The following is a 17,619-nucleotide window of genomic DNA, read 5'->3' on the forward strand; positions in this document are numbered from 1 at the left end:
AACCACCTTTTTTCTGCTATCCATCTTACAACTACTATTGGCCTCCATTGCACCACATGTGTGGCTGAGGCTAGCGTTCCATAGTCATGAGACACAGGAAGCAATATTTATTAATTTGGTGACTGGCAACAAAAACAATGTTCAACAACCAAGTACGTGTCAAAAAGCGCAATAGCTGTATCTGTGCCAGTGGGGTTATGCCGTCAAGAAATGTGTTGTTCCTTAAAACGAAAAGTTAATTTTGGATCCTGGGACATTGACATAATTTGTTTTCTTTTGAGTTAAACCTCTTTCAGCTATTTAGTGTCATTACTCAGCAGCTCAGCAAGTCCCTTTGATTTTTCCTGCTGATAAAACTGCTCTTAAGCTGCTAACGAGAGCATGTGATGAAATTGAACCTGGGGGAAAGGAAGGCTAAAATGAACCAGCTAAATTATCCCCGATAGCGTTGAGGGATGCAAGCTGGGCCTTTGTGTCCGTTTACACAAGTGGCTTATTATTTTCCTGTAATCATCCTAATCTTAAATGCAAGCATTAGCACATCTCAGACGGGTTCCATGCCCAAATCCACAACTGCTGAGGACACTGAACTCCAAGAGTCCTGTTTATTCCATACTGAGGTCAGGCCTCCATTTCTACACTCAGTCATGGCCTTCATTAGGCCCTGTTTCCACTGTAAACAGGACCAGGGACGAGTGGGGCTGGTCTGGCATGTGTAGCAGTGCAGAGGCTGGGTGCAAACTGGCAGCTATGCTCACCACAGGCAAGCATTTTAACCACAATGCAAAAGAGCCAGGCCCGTCAGCATTCATGGTTTTTGAGCTTCTAAACTCATCTCATCTCATCACATACTATCTTGCCAACAGGAGACGGGACAGAATCAGTCACAACAGTGTATTACACAACACTACACATTACACATGTGTGATGGGGTAGAGTCATCATAGGCGCAGGAGACCGGTGGGCCAACGGGCCACTGCCCACGCACTTTTAAAACAGGGGGGGCCCTGCCCACCCACATTTTACAGTGAGAGCAAATAAAAAAAAAAAAAAAAAAAAAAAAAAAAAAAAAAAAAAAAAAAAAAACCTTTAAAAAGTAAAATGCGCTTAATCTCATTGCTCTTCCAAAACACAGTGACACAGATAAGTCAAATACATCTACAAATTAAGCATTTTAACAAATCCTTTGTGACAAACTTCACGATGCTATACGTTTGGATTGATTAAACCGACTTCCGTACTATTAGGTCTGGGTGCAAGTTAAAACGCGAGGTGTTGTTTATAAATATCAATTCGAACTTCAGTATGTTTGCGGGTTCTGGAAAGACAATACCATATTTTCAAAAAGGAGTGTAGTGATTTTTATAGAAATGTACTTTTTAAATGGCCCGTAGCAGGAATATATATACTATACTACACTATACTTACCTCAATGTGTGGAGATGGATTTGAGGAATTTTTATAAGCCGATCACTGCATCGAGCGCTGAAAGAAATGGAGAGGGTGGCACGTCTAAGAAGAAAAGACAGTCTTTGCCTGAAGAGAATGATTCAGCTCCAGTTGAACAGGGTATTGTAACGGAGCCTTGAACTTCGTCTACCACCAACACAGTAGGTAACCCGTTGGCTGTAGATTGTGAGCTACCTTGCTGCAGCATATCACCTGAAGCCAATAGATTACCCATTTTAAAACAACAAACTGCTTGCGTATATGGATCTGGCGAGAAATCACGGTTGAGATTTTTCAATTTTGACTGGTACAAAGAAGATCATGGCTTGTGCTTTGTGTAAACAGAAAGAAAACCTTCTGCACTCTGTGTAGATTTGCTACAGTCAAGAAACTGAACTTTTCGAAATGCGGAGATGATACGTTTATTTCACTTGGCATGAATAATTGGAAGGATTGTCCAGCAAGACTTAATGACCATGAGAAATCGAATTATCACAGGGAATCAATTTATAAAGTACACGCTATCACTTGTAATGTGAAAGTGGATGTTCAGCTGCAATGACAGAAAGAAGCCGAGGAAGCTACAAATCGCTCTTGTTTTTTAGATCAACTGAAATGTTTCCAGTATCTTATGAACAAGGGCTAGCAGGTAGGGGACATTCAGATGATCAAAGCAACTTGCAGAAGCTATACAAGCTTGTTTCGACAAACAACAAAGAAATGGAGCAATGGCTGAATTAGAAATGCCACTATAATTCACATGATATTATCAATGAGCAGATTGTAGAAATGGTCCGCCAGGCCTTTTCTAAATTAACAAAGGATGTCAAAGGGTCAGAAATATTTTCTGTAGTTATTGACGAAACCAAGGATGTAAGTGGTCATGAACAGCTTGTGTTTGCCGTCCGTTACATTGATGATACATACAAGGTTGTGGAAGAGTTTGCTGGACTCTATGATTGCTTGAAGACCGATGCGATGTCTCTTGTTAACACAATAAAAGACATACTTTTAAGAATGGGGTAGACCTGAAACACATCCGCAGACAGACATACGATGGATCCAGTGTCCTACAAGGAAAAACGGCTGGTTTAGCTACCCTAATGAAGAAAAAAAATCCCAAAGCATTGTCGATTCATTGCTTAAGTCACAGCCTCAACCTTGTTTTGCAAGAAGCCGCAAAGAGTTGCTTAATGATTAGAAGTGCGTTTGAAGCAGTTCATGAAGTCCACAACACAATCCATTCCTCTGCAAAAAGACTGGCCTTATTTGAAACTATGCAGACATCATTCCCACTAGACAGCCATAAGTCCCTGAAACCTTTGTGTCAAACCCGGTGGACAGCAAGAACACCAGCTATTAGGTCAATGCTGGAAAATTATCAAGCAATCCTCAATACCCTGGACGCTATTGTCATTGAAGGTGGAGAAGCGGAAGCAGTGAAAAAAGCTACAGGACTGATTTCTCTTATGGAAAAATTCGACACCACCTTTGGACTGAAAGTTAGCCTTAAGTTTTTTCTACCTGTGAGGAGGTAGCTAGAGCGTTACAATCAAAGACTGTTACTGCCAAGACTGCCATGACTTGCGCTACCACCGTTCGGGAACACTTAAATAGAATGCACGCCGACACCTACTTAGCTTAACTGTATGCAGATGCTTCAAAAGATCTAACCAACCTGCCATCCCTGCCAAAACGGATTCGACGGCTACCGATATGCATTGATGATGGAAGTGTACCACATGGGTTTACAACTCCTGAAGAATACTTTCACCAACAATTCTTTCAGCTGCTCGACATTCTTAACTGTGAGCTGGATAGGAGGTTTATTCAGGAAATTCTGAAAGTACTTAAGCAAATCGAGAATCTTGTGATCTCAGCTGCCAATGGAGATGTTTTTGAAATTCCGAATGAAATCCACAGTTTATATACTGGTGACTTTGATTTTGATCGTCTCCATATTCACTGGCGTATGCTTAAACATTAGCTGAAAACATTCAATCAGAAGACGACATCAAGTGTAAACAAAGTGACGAAACTGTCCACTATCGTGGACGTGCTTGGAGCTGATGAAGGGGCACGGCAACTCCTTGCAGAAGTTGATAAACTCATTCGCCTCTATTTGACAATCCCTATGTCCAATGCAACTGCATAGCGAAGTTTTTCAGCAATGCAAAGAATTAAAACCTACCTGAGATCTACTATGACACAAAAGCACATGAATCATGTAATGTTTCTACATGTACATAAAGACATTACTGACGCTTTGGACCTTGTACAAGTTGCCAAGTCATTTTGTGGACTTAGTGATGCCAGAAATAGTTTTTTTGGAAAATGGGATTAACTGAATTGGACTGCTGAACATTTTAAACTTGTGGTGTTTTATGTTATTAATACAAAGGGACCTCTGTTGTGGACACATGCATATTGTTTTCAGTTGTTAAAAACTAAATGGTCTCTTGTATTTCTTTCCTAATTTAAATATAAGCTATGCATAGATGTTTGAACTATTCGGGACAGGGTTTTTTTTTCTTCTGTTAAAACAAAACAATGTTTTTGTTATGCTGAATAATCAGTACATCGATTAGGCTACAGTTAAAAAATGATGACATGATTACTCTAAAGGAAAAAGTTTGCTGATTGCACCACTAGTGTATTTGAGAATGTTTGTTTTGTCCTGTGATTTTTATTTCCAGCGAGGTGACAGAAGTTATTTGACGTAGTAGTTATACTCGATTCTGTCATTTTGTGTAGTAGTGAGTGCTGATCAGTGACGCTTCGAAGTGACACTGCACAGGTAGCTGTTATGACGTGGTAGTTCACTCCTTCAGAAATTTTTGGTTTGGCTGGCCCCCCCACTTGTGCAGTCCTTGCGGCGCCTCTTAGTATCACTGGCAGGGCTGTTACTGCCAAGAAGAGAGACTCAGAGACAGAACTTGCAGGTTTGAAGCGCTTTTGCACACTTCAGTAATAAAATAATAACAAAACACAAAATGCGATAAACATGGCTTAATAAAGTCCCCTACACACCAACAATAAGTGCCTATATACATTTATACAGCACGTATACCTTCACCATGAACACCGACATTAACTCTCACCACTAATTCCATACTAACTCCTCCGATCACCCTTCTTGTACATCTGTGGCTGGAGCCTAATTAATCATTTATTCATTTTATGGCTCCAACCACATTCCCATGTGTTTTTGCAGGGAGGAATTTAACCCCCTCCCTGTCAACCAATATTCCCCACATCTGTGCAGCAGCAGGGCTTTCACTCTGCCACAACATGGCACCAGACATTCCTGGTAAAATGTTTTTAACCGTTTAACCACAACAGACACTTCTCCCGGTCATTCTGAATTGGTAGTAAATGGGTAATATTTTGGGTGCCACTTCCCTTGATGAAGCTGTTGCTTACTCAAATCTGTTGACTATTGCTGTAGAAGAGAATGTTATCTATTCAGCAATACCACAAGGTTTAATGTGATAGGTGTTAAAAGGGCAACAAACAACCCACTCTTAGTTGTTCGTCGTTCTTAGAAAATGGCACCGTTGCTATTGTGAGATGGTTTGTTAAATAAAGTAATTGGCATGTATTCTGGCATACCAAGATGTTTATTAAGCAAGTAGTCTAAGTTGCGTGAAATGGTCACCACAGACCATCAGTGGTGTCCCAATAATTCTGAACACTTATGTATATAAACACTGTTAAATTCGTCGGTGACACTGAAAACTGCAGTATTGCAGTCCTGTGTGATAGTGCTGCATGAACAGATTATTTGATTATTTGTATTGAGTTCTCTGCAGACATCAGGTGCTGACAATCAGGTGAGGGTCATTGGCATTGATGGTCCTGATTGGGCTAATTTCCCATTCCAAGTGAAACAAGTGAAGAAACAGCTGCTTGGGTTTGTGATAGTTTATGCTTTTCTTGAAGAAAAATAATTCACTCAAATCCAAGCAGTTGTTTCTTCACTTGGAATGGGAAATTAGTCCAGTCAGGGCCATTGACCCTTGCATGTGGAGAGGTCAGTCTGAATAATCGAGTAATCTGTTTGTGCAGTTCTAGTGTGTGATGGTAGATACAGCACGCTTTCAGATATTGACACCTATGTCTGCCCTTCAACAGCTGCTGAATTTGCATGAAGCATAGGCCATTGTAGTCCCCTTGCTGTTCTGCATTGAATAACTTTATGTAGTGGTTTTCCATCTTGCTCTTTTAACCTTTTGAACTGCCACTGTAACAGATTGTTTATGTTGCTGCTGTGCCACGGTAAAACAGGCACGTTTACGATGCTTAATTACATTCTTTGTTAAAGCTTGTTTTGTTTTTTTTTTACAAACCCACAACATCAAATTGTTATTTTAAAACTATCCAGTCTATACAGTGCCTATAAAAAGTCTACACCCCCTTTCAAAATTTTCACCTTTTCTTGCCTTATAACCTGGAATTTAAAATGCATTAAAGTAGTTTTTTTTCATTTATCTACACATCCTACCCCACAACTTCCAAGTGAAAAAAATATTCTAGAAATTTGTAGAAAATTAATTAAAAATAAAAACTGAAATAGCTTTGGTTAGGTAAGTGTCCACCCCCTTTGTAATGGCAATCCTAAATTAGCTTGGGTGTAACCAGTCGCCTTCAAAATCACACACCAAGTTAAGTGGCCTCCACCTGTGTTAAATTGTAGTGCTTCACATGATTCCAGGATAAATTCAGCAGTTCCTGTAGGTTCCCCCTGCTTCAAAGCAGACTCAAAATTGAGCACCAAGACACTTTCAAAAGAACTCCGGGACAAAGGGGATGGGTATAAAAAAAAATATCAGGCCTTGAATATCCCTTGGAGCACAGTCAAGACGATTATTAAGAAGTGGAAGGTGTATGGCACCACCAAGACCCTGCCTAGATTAGGCCGTCTCCCCCAACTGGATGACCGAACAAGAAGGAGACTGATCAGAGAGGCTACCAAGAGGCCAATGGCAACTTTGCAAGAGCTACAGGCTTTTATGGCCAAGACTGGTCAAAGTGTGCATGTGACAACAATATCTTAGGCACTCCACAGATCGCCTGTATGGTAGGGTGGCAAGAAGGAATACATTACTTAAGAAAGCCCACCTTGAATTCCATTCTGAAGTATGCAAAAAAACAGTCGGGAGATTCTGTATCCATGTGGCAAAAAGTTTTGTGGTCTGACGAAACTAAAATAAAACTTCTTGGCTTAAATGCAAATGATGGTGGCAGCATCATGTTATGGGGATGTTTCTCATCGACAGGGACTGGGGCACTTGTCAGGATAGAAGGGAAAATGAATGGAGCAAAGTACAGAGAAGTCCTTGAGGAAAACCTGCTCCCCTCTGCAAGAAAGCTGAAACTGTGATGGAAGTTCACCTTTCAACATGATAAGGACCCAAAGCACACAGCCAAAGCTACGCTGGTGTGGCTAAGGAACAAAAAGATAAATGTCCTTGAGTGGTCCAGTCAGAGCCGACTAAAATCCAATTGAAAATGTGTGGCATGACTTGAAGATTGCTGTCCATCAACGCTCCCAAGGGAACTTGACAGAGCTTGAACAGTTTTGTAAAGAAGAATTGTCAAATATTGTGAAATCTAGGTGTGCAAAGTTAGTAGAGACCTATCCCAACAGACTCACAGCTGTAATTGCTGCCAAAGGTGCTTCAACCAAGTATTAACTCGATCTTTCAGTTTTGTATTTTTAATATATAATTTTTTTCTCAATAAAACCTTTTCCCCATTAACAGTGTGGAGTATGGTGTGTAGATAAGTGGAAAAAAAATTCTCATTTAAATGCGTGAAACTCTGAGACACTGATACAACAAAATGTGAAAGATGTTCAAGGGTGTGTAGACTTTCTATAGGCACTGTATATTTTTATCTGAAGCAAACAGCAGTTTATATTCCACGATGCTGAGTGAAGTTTATTCTCTCATTGCGTAATGCCCACCCTTGAGCATGAAAAAAACTCATTTGTAAATAAATATACAAACAGTGGTGTCAAAAACCCCCAAAGCCTGACAATACGAGAAGTCTGGGCCCTTATCTCAGAGTTATTTGACAGGGTCACATCCCAACCAAGCCCTGCTGATTTTTAGTTCCCATGCAATTTTCAAAACAAAGTAATGGGACATTTCCTCTCACTCCCCTCATATCGGAGTCCAGACCACGTACCACCCCTTTCGGACTTCGAACACGCCCCCTGATTGATGTAAGCACTATGTCTGAACGCTGGCCCCAGAGCACGTCTTGCTGTGCCCAAGATGCTTGTAAACGTGAACTGTTTATCATATTTTGCTTTTTTTCCCCCTCCTTCAAACACTGTGAGCTGTCATTTAAGCTGTTCGTCAAGGCAACAAACAAACAAAAAAATATCTAACCAGCTTCTGCTATTGTTAGTGGCTGGTTGGGCTTTCACATGCCTGAAATTTTTCTTATTTTGTTATTGTGCCACGAGCCAGGGATTGTTACTTTGTTTTGTTGTGTTCTTCTGCAAGTGGAATCTTGGGGTTCTTCTTGAGATGTATATGGCAGAACGGATGAGCCAGCTGGTTATGTGCAAAAGCCAACAAGCATGACAGGGTGTGCGAGCAGCAAGCAGTTCTCCAGAGTTCATGGGTTTGAACAGGGCCGTTGGCATTGCCTTGATATGACCTTGTCATTTTTTCTTGCATGGTAAACAAGCTGTTATTGAGTTTTTTGAAAAACACACACACAAAAAAAAATCTAATATAAACAAAAAGGCTTCAAGGCTTTGTTTGAGCTGTCCAGGAATTCAGAAAGCAGGCAGTGATATCCACCTATCTGAAACCAAGTGATCATAAAAAACAAAACATGCATGTAAAACTCAAACACATCAAAAACAATGTTGTTGTTTTTGTTTTTCTTCCTTGGCTTTCATTTTATTCTTTGGAACTGTCACTCGTCACTTGAGGTTATTTTTATTTTTTTTTTCTTAATTGCTTACTGGCAACCAAACATAAACCCACATGTGGGGTATGGATGTGGTTTTAGAGCTCATCCCTGCTCTTGTGGGGTCACAGGAAGTTTAAAGACAACAGAACAAACACATAGGGGATTTTAAGTGAAAAGGCACACCTACATTTTGTCAAATACACAAGGTTTTAAAGGTTTTGGTTACTAGACACTGCTGATATTCTTGAGGTCCTCCACATGCAGGCACTGACCAGGCAGCTTGTGCTAGTATGCTACTTTGCTTGATGTACTGCTAGTCTGCATGCTACGGTACCAACTACAGCACGTTGTGTTGGTGTTGATCAAAATTATTGTTGTTTTAAGTTTCCTCTTTTAAGCCGTCGGAACACCAGGCAACTTGTTGTACGGGACGTTTCCAGACTTTTTTTCACCGACAGAGTAGCTTAAATGAAGGCTGCAGCTGTCCGATTGTTGCATAGCATTTGAAATGTTTGTGTGCTTGTGAATAGGATGGCTTTGCAGGTGACGTCAGTCCAGGAAATGAATACAATACACAGGCAACTGAGGGGCGAAACTGAGACGCAACAGCGCTCAGCTTTTATTAAATCAAAGAAAAGGTGTAAACACAACACTTTTACAACACAAAATAAACAGACAAACAAAACAGAAGCAACACACATTAATCGTGCTGGTTTAAAGCCAGCACGAGTAGCAGGTTCTTGTAGTGGTGACAGAGGGATGAAGTTATCAATTATCTTGTTAACCCCTTGGTCACATTTTGCATGGGTTTACTAAAGATGCGTGACTGTCAGCTAATTCAGTAATTACTAGCCAACAGTCATGCATTTTCACAAGGTATTTTAAGATACATAACAATAACATTGATGTTTGACAGCTTTTTGTTCACCCTGCATTTTAAATAATAATACAAAATAATACAAAACATGCACAGGGCAGGGGAGTACCCTTTCAGTGTTGCATTGAATTTTTAGCATACTTTGAATTACTCCTTCACTGATACAGTCCTTTACTCTGATGTGATTCCTTTAGTCTCACTGGTCTGCATTGTGAATGTGAGGTAGCCCGTTCTAGTCCTAGTCACTGCCACTTAGAACATAATAAAATTCACGTACCAGAGGAGCCCATTCATCCCATCAATACTTGTCTAGTTCCTAGTCGCTGATTGGTCACAAAATTTTGTTCATTTGAGTCTTAAAGGATCCGAGTGATTCAGCATCAACAACATAACTAGTTAGCCCTCCATACCCTCAGCACTCTCTGTGTGAAGTAGTGTCTCTGTCCTAAGTATATCTCTACTTAATTTCCGAATTACCATATCCATCAATCTCACCTTTAATGCACTGGAAGCAAGTTTTGGGTTTGAAAGAAAAGCAAGTCATGTTGAAATATGTATTTAGATTTGAAAAATGGGGTAGGAAACATATTGTGCATAATTACTAAGAACAGCTCATTGAGTTTCACACTATGGCTCTTAAGGGTCCCATTTGAGGTTTTGAATTTGTTTGAAGACAGCAAGGACTGTCGAAATGCAGCCTGTTGATCTCTCTCTCCTCTCTCCTCTTTCTCTCTCTCTCTCTCTCTCTCTCTTTTTATGTTTCTTCTTTTTTAATGAGAACTCTGGTAATCAGTGTGCTAGCTTGCTTTAAAGGAAGAATGGTTTGATTATTTTGTTAGCTATAGCTTGGAGGTACCAAGGGTCCAGCTAATCCTGCCCATGTTCCCCTGTTGCTGTTGTTGCATTCTAAGCTGGCTGCAGAAGCTCCCTAAGGGAGTCACAGTTTGTTCTCTGCTTCCTCCACTAGATCTTGCTTTTCCTATTTCAATGTCTTACTCATTTCCTACTATTGCAACACATGTCCCTGTAGCACTCTCGCTAAAACAAAGCTGCTCCTGTCTGTGACCCCGAGGGGTAGGGAGGGCAGTTTACAAGAGCAAACCCCACGAGTGTTGCCCAGAGTTGCACACAGCGGGGTCATTTTCTTTGTAGAATGAGGCCTGTGGTGTGGATTAAACCTGACGTCCTTATTGGCAACCTCGTAGCTGTTTTTTTGCTAGCAGAATAAAAATCAAACACACCACTGAAAAAAGAAAATAAACCATTGGTATTGACATCAATGATAATAGGTATCTTTATAAGTTGTGCACATCTGGCAAGACTGAGAAATTATAAATTTGAGCCCACTGGCTTTCTCACATAGAGTACAGCATGTGCACCCATATGTTACCAGGAAGAAGCACAGTGTGTCCACTGTACGAGTCTAGTGTCAGGCACTCTCAGGCTGAATAGAAGATGGCCTGAAAGCTTTCCATATTTTGAAATCTTTACTATAGTACGTGCACACACACATGGAGTCGATCCTTTTGTAATGAAGTGTTTTGAATCTGATGCGAAAGTCAGTGGGGTTCAGAGGATTCTGTTCCTCTTGAACCTGTGTGCACTTGAGCCTGATTGAACTCCAACCCTTATTACAGCCCTCAACTGTTTTCCATTCAGAATATATGGAGGGTATTATCGATTCCTCAAGCAGGTGTTTTGGATAGGATTAGATTGTGTGTGTATATAAGCAAGGTAATAGTAGCACGTTGTCAGGTGCGACGGATCTCAAGAAAGCCTAGCAAACGGTGTGGAAGAGAATGAGGCGACTGCAGTGGTAACAGGCGAAATTCAGTTAAATACATGCGGGTGAACAAAAAAAAAAAACTGTTCAATAGGGGAGGTTAAAAATATATCCTATGTGATAAGTGATGCACACAAATGCACTGGAAATACTTTGAGTGAATTTTATGAGCTAGTGCACACTTTCTTTCAGTCATGGTGGCATTTATGTGGTCAATGCAGCACATCTCTGCTGGGACTGGGCAAGTAATTAAAACTTAATGACACTTATCATATGTCAGTCAAATCTACAGCTATGGCCAAAAGTTTTGCATAGAATTTTAGAATTGAGACGACATTTAAAAAAAAAAAAAAAACATGATGAACATAATATAGATCTTTTATTTAACACCATTTAATCAAAGAAACTACAAAATTATATCGCAGTATTATATAATACAATTATATAACAGTATTTCATGTTAGATTTCAAAAAGTCACGTTTTTCAATTTGTCAGTTTTTCATTGTGTATATGGAGAACTACAAAGCAGTGTGTAATTCAATATGTTACCATAACATTATTCAGCAAGTTATATTGGACTTTGTGAAGCAACATTGGTTAATTCTAGTGATGAGCGATTAATCGAAAATACGGTTAATTTCCAATTTATTAAATACAGAAACCGACTTCAAACGATTAATAAACTGTACAATTATTGTACTGTGAAACTTCACTCCTTTATTGTCACTCATCGTAAAAGTTACTTCCACATGTCAGCCACTTCGTAATCAGGCAACCACTCTCACTTTGGTATCTGTAGTCAGGGGAACCTCGAGACCCGCCCTCCTGTAAAGATCCCATAATGCATACAAAACAGTGTCACAAACAAAAACATACAGGGAGTGTAGCATATCAGAACTCTTCGTTATAAATACTTGTCAGAGAAAGAAAGTGAGCGAGTGTTTAAATACGGTAAGTAAATAAGTACAAACTATTTTTAATTTTCTTTACACATTTATCAATCACCGTATTAATGACATTTCGTTCTGCAAGAGAAAAGCAGCGGATGTTAAATTATATAAATATAGGATCAGTCCATGTCAGATCAATCACCCTCGAAACCGAAGCAAAGGTTCGTGGAGTTGATTTAAATTAAGGTGACTTAATAATAAACAAAAATGTTTCAAATGACTATTTCCTGTACTATGTTTAATTTAATATTGTTACGTGAAACGTAATACAAGAAAGAATGGCAACCAGAAACAAAAGATTATAAAATTGTAATTATTAATTACTAACAATTATTATTGATAATCGAATCGACTGTCTGTAGGGTGCTGGAAAACTTTTGACAACAGGTGTAATTGCTGTCCATAACTATCAAAAATAATAATTATTGAATCACCTATGTTTTTATGTAAGATTAAAAAAAGAATTGTTGGAGCACCAGACTGAGCAATTAAAGTAATTCAGCTTAAATAACACATATCATATGCAGGGCTTGGCACAGTCATGTTACATGACAGACACTACAATATACTGCCCTCACTAGGTCACGATCATATAGCATGTTCATTATTATTGCATACATTCAATTATAATGTAAAATAAACATACCTCATCGTGCTGTGATAGCATTACTGACGACTGTCTAATTTAAACTACGCAACTTTCTGTACTGGATCATTATTTTGTTAATTTTCCAAACAACTGAATATGGCTGCATTTATATTTTCTGCATTACAGTTTCGAGATATTTGTGTTTGGTTAAAAAATGATGGTAAGTAACAAGTTGACTCGTGTCACTTAGGCCATTGCTTTCATCACACATTCTGCACACACAGGGTAGATCTACCGCTGATTTCAGGATTTAGCTGATAAGGTAGTCGCCAAATTTCTCACTGTTTCTGGCAACAGTTTATGCATTACAGTGCAGACTTTGGAAGGCAGACAAATTGGAGTCAATTTTTGTGGCGATTTCTTTAAAGACGCTACCTGTTGTAAATCATACCAGTTTTTGCCAATAGGCAAGATAGGTCATTTTATGCGTGTTTTTGTTCCAAGTTTACAAATGCCGACATACATCTGACCCTCAGTCTTTCACTTCTCGTACAAACATATTTTCTGCTGTAGACATGTTTAATATTTTCTTCATCTTCTTACACCATTTCTTGGCATGATCTCTGGCCACTGTATATTTTAATTCCACCCCTGGACTGTTGAAAAACTAAATATTCATTTTCCCAAGCAGGATTGAAATATCATCTTTTAGGTTTCAGTGCAGCTGTCAATGGAGGGTATCTGGAACTGGACTGGTGTTCTGTCTGTTTTACTATCTTACTATTAATATTATTATTATTATTTATTATTATAACGGTTACTGACATTAGATATGAGGGAAACAGTACAGCATAAAAAATAAATATGAAAAGTTGTATAATGGTAAATCTTTTTAATTTGGATGCTGTAGTGTGTGTGTGTGTGTGTGTGTGTGTGTGTGTGTTTCACTTATTTCTTGAAACACATCGTTCCTCCTTGGTCCATTTTCAGTCCAGCAGCACATTATGTAACCAGAATGCTTAGTTATTTGCTAGAGTTTATACACTAGTCAAGCAAGTGAAAAAAAAAAAAACTAAAAACCTTATGATGTCATTAAGCACGGCTGTGTGTTTGCTAGAATCCAGTTTAATAGAAACCTGTTTTTGTACGATAAGATTTGTATATATTTTTGTGCTAAATTTTGCAAGTTCACTAGAAATTTGTTTGTCTTGTTGATGGAAACATAGCTCAATGTGGTCTTAATTTAGATTGGATCACAAAACACCAATACTTTAAATATAAAAAAAAAATCCTTAACTTATTATATAGGCCACATGTAGCTTTCACCTGCCATTCTGATTAATGGATTTTGACTAGTGCATTTCATGCACACTGTCTAGTGCTGGTGTGTCTCCAGTCTAGCTCCTTCTCCATGTTGATGGGTTTTTGTTTCTTCAACAGGTGCTTGGTGCCCAGGATCTAGTGGACTTTTCCCCTGTATATCGTTGTTTGCACATTTACACTGTACTGGTAAGTTCTCGTCAGTTTGTCATTGTCGATTTGCGTGTCGTTATTCGATTTATACAACAGTGAGGCCTTGCACTGAAGTCCATAGATCAGCCGCTGTGCAGTGACACCTGTGCAACACTAATACTGTCCTGTACCTCACTTCCCCACAGTCAGCCCTGGGGAGTCTTTTCAGAAGTACTTTGCTGAGATGGTAAACACAGGGAAGAATTAAATAAAAGGAAAATGTAGCTGGTCTCTTTTTAATCCACTGTTTGGTTTATTTTATTATAATTTTTTTTTAAACTTTTATTAGGTAAGCACATTGAGATTAAACTCTCTTTTATAAGTGTAACCTGGCCAAGAAAGACAGTAGCAACACAATAAAAGGTGTACAAAAACACAGATAAAGAAATAAAACACACATCATAATAAAACAATCAACAATCAGTGAAACAGTCAACAATCAAATAGTAACAAGCAGTAACAAGTCTACTCAACTGCTTGAAACAAGCACAGCTCTCAACCTGATCATCGTGCAGCTTACTCTTAAATTGTACTAAAGTTATTCGGGACTGCAGCTTAAGTTTAGATTGTAAATTATTCCAAGACCAAGGAGCAAAATTGGTAAGTGATCTTTAGCAGCCTCTGTACACACTTTAGGAACCGTGAAATTGAAAAATGTTTGCGCTGTAATACTGTAGTTACAAAAAGCAACTATAAAGTATTAATTTATATAATACTTTAGCCTTGTATAAAAGAATGTACCAGTGCTTCAGCCTTCGCAAAACCAAGGAGGTCCATCTAAACCAAACCATAGCACACAACAATGAGTATTATACCTTGAGTTCGTAATATATCTCAAGGCTGCATGATATATAGGATCCATTTTGCTTAGCGGTAAGGGTGATGCAAACCTATAGACTGTATCCTCATAATGAATTTGTGGTAAGAATATACAAGCAATTAGCCTTTTTTTTGTAACTGTAGAAAAACAAGATCGGAGTCTATAAAAGAAACCTATCATGAATTTAAATTTTTTTGCAAGATTATCAATATGGACCTTAAAATCGAGATTACTATCCAACTAGGTACCCAGATACTTATAGTTAGCAACTGTCTCAATAACATTGCTGTTTAAAGTAACTAAAGGTAATTCTTTAATAGCATTTGTCTTTGAATTTACTTGTCTTACTAGAATTTAAAAGAAGCTTTAGATTAATTAAGGTGTGTTGAATGGAATAAAAATCAGCCTGCAAATGATTGATTGCCAAGGAAGGAGAGGGATTGCATGAGTATAAAATAGTATCATCTGCATAGAGATGGTGCTTACAGTGTTTAATATTATCACCAATGTTATTAATATATAGGATAAATAACGGTCCGAGAATGGATCCTTGAGGAACACCCTTATTTAACAAACAGGATTTGACATCATATTTGCATGTTTGACAATCTGTGATCTATTAGTGTCATTTTGAAACCGTCCAGCTGCTTGCAAACCAATACCAGCACACAATAATGTTTTATTGAGTAATCAACTGTATCAAAGACCTTGGAAAGACCAATAAACCAAGATAAACATGTTGATTTTTTTTTAACTAGTCATTTTGAAATCATATCATCACAGTACTATGACCTGACCTGAATCCAGATTGCATGTTGTTTAAAATGTTGTTTGCATCCAAGTAACATTTCAGTTGAATTTGCTAAAGCTGACAGATTGGAAATTTGTCTGTAATTGTTCATGTGAGATGGATTTCCAGCTTTTAAGAGAGGAGTAATATAGGCCGACCTCCAGGCATTAGGCAGTTCATTTGACTCAATTGAAAGATTATAAATACAACTAATAGGGTCTGCAATGACTACAGCAGCATTTTTAAATAAAAACGGATCTAGGCCATCAGGACTTAACTGGCTTCTTACAGTCAATAGCTTGTAGAGATTTTAAAATATCAGTTACTTGAAAAGAACAAACTTGAAAGCTGGTTGAACATGGGGAGGATAGACTGTTACTATCAGAGTTGCATAGAAGGTCAAAATTAGAGGCATCACTTTTTGATCTTCTGAAATGTGACCTGCTTTAAAGAAATGCTCATTAACGGCATTCAACATATTAATCTTATCAGAGATAATTTAATTTCCCAATACTATTTGCTGAGTGACTGTGACACTGAGGTTTTAACACCAAGTTGAATTAATAAATTAAATAGATAATCCGTGGTAAAATATAAAGTACCAGTGTATGCAAAAAAACAAAACACAACTATGCAGTTAAACATTAATTTGTGTAAAAGAGATCAACAATAAAAACAAAACAATGTACTTCAACATAGTTCGTGTTGGCTTAAAATAAAATTAAAATTAAAAAAAAAACTCAAATACACACACTCACTATTGCTGCTGCTATCGCTAACTTGGATCGAGAATTTTACATTATACTAAACTTATTTTGTACATAAACATATAAGGAACTGCTTTGGACCACTTCCAAGACACAGACAAGCCCCACATTTGTCGCGCTACGCTTGCCTGCACTGCTGCTTTTAGGTATCCACCAACCCCTGCTAGATCTCAGCTGCCACCAGAGATCGGGAAGTTATGTAGTCAAATAGATGTAGTCCTTTTTAAACACAGTCCAATGTTTTAAACCAGATAATAAAACATAAAACTGCAAGCAGTTTAATACAGTCCCGGCAAAGATACTGAAACAAAGTGAAAAGGAGTTCTTGAACCAGGAGTCCAGAGGTGAAGGTCTATGTCTTTGGCAAAGACCTTGCGCAACACAGGCACTGACCTGATCATCTGGCTGTCTTTGTCTGGATGTGTCTGTGGATGTCCTTGTGACACGTGCTTGACCCCAATAGTCCAGCACTGACCTTGTCATCACAATGCTGGTGAGAACACAAAGGCTGGGAATCTATTTAATTTCCTCACTGTACACATTTTTTTTTAGATTTTCCAGCTTTTATATTTAATTAAATAAATACATTTTAAAAAGTCATTGTACTTGCATTTGGATCCTATCACAGGATACTGAGAAGTACAATTGATCTTCAAAAAGTGTGAGTGGTGTGAAAACAAGAGGAATGACAGCAGTGCTTACAGCCTGATAGCATCTGTTTAGATTGGAGAGTTCAACAAGTCAGCGGCTAGCTGTTTACCTCTGTGTGGAGGAAAATAAAGGAAAAGAAATACAAGAAGTTTGTTTTGATCCTATGTCATTATATACTTCAAATTGTGACCGCATGTTTAGCTCATGGTCATGGAAAATGAAAAGCGCTGGAAGATGAAAAGGATTGTTTTATTTTTTACTGATTGTGTGCCAAGCTTATCTGTCTAGGGCAGAAGTTCATACATTGTACTGAGCGAGGGTCGTGACCTGCTGCTGGATGTGAGGGACCTGTTAATCGTGCTTTTAGCCCACTGGCACAGGGTGGCACAGCCTTGAACTTCATCAGGAAGGGCACAGGGAGGCAACAGAGAGGCCTGCTGCTGGTCGATGTGTCCCAATCAGGACTTTGATCTTGGTCAGATCGAGGCTAATCGATC

General features: G+C 38.6%; 1 protein-coding gene across 12 annotated transcripts in view; it reads left to right on the forward strand.

Annotated features, from left to right (window-relative positions):
• exoc6b (exocyst complex component 6B) overlaps positions 1 to 17,619 on the forward strand; it is a 210,895-nt gene that overhangs the window by 76,851 nt on the left and 116,425 nt on the right. For all 12 annotated transcript variants that reach the window (XR_005946780.1, XR_005946781.1, XR_005946782.1 and 9 more), the window contains exon 8: positions 14,023 to 14,091. Coding sequence is in view for 9 of the 12 variants with exons in the window: in XM_041218027.1 (XP_041073961.1) it covers positions 14,023 to 14,091 (69 nt within the window). In the remaining 3 variants the exon portion in view is untranslated. The remainder of the gene's footprint in view (positions 1 to 14,022; positions 14,092 to 17,619) is intronic.

This window comes from Polyodon spathula, chromosome 2 (assembly GCF_017654505.1).
Source record: "Polyodon spathula isolate WHYD16114869_AA chromosome 2, ASM1765450v1, whole genome shotgun sequence".
In the NCBI taxonomy this organism is placed as follows: Eukaryota; Metazoa; Chordata; class Actinopteri; order Acipenseriformes; family Polyodontidae; genus Polyodon; species Polyodon spathula.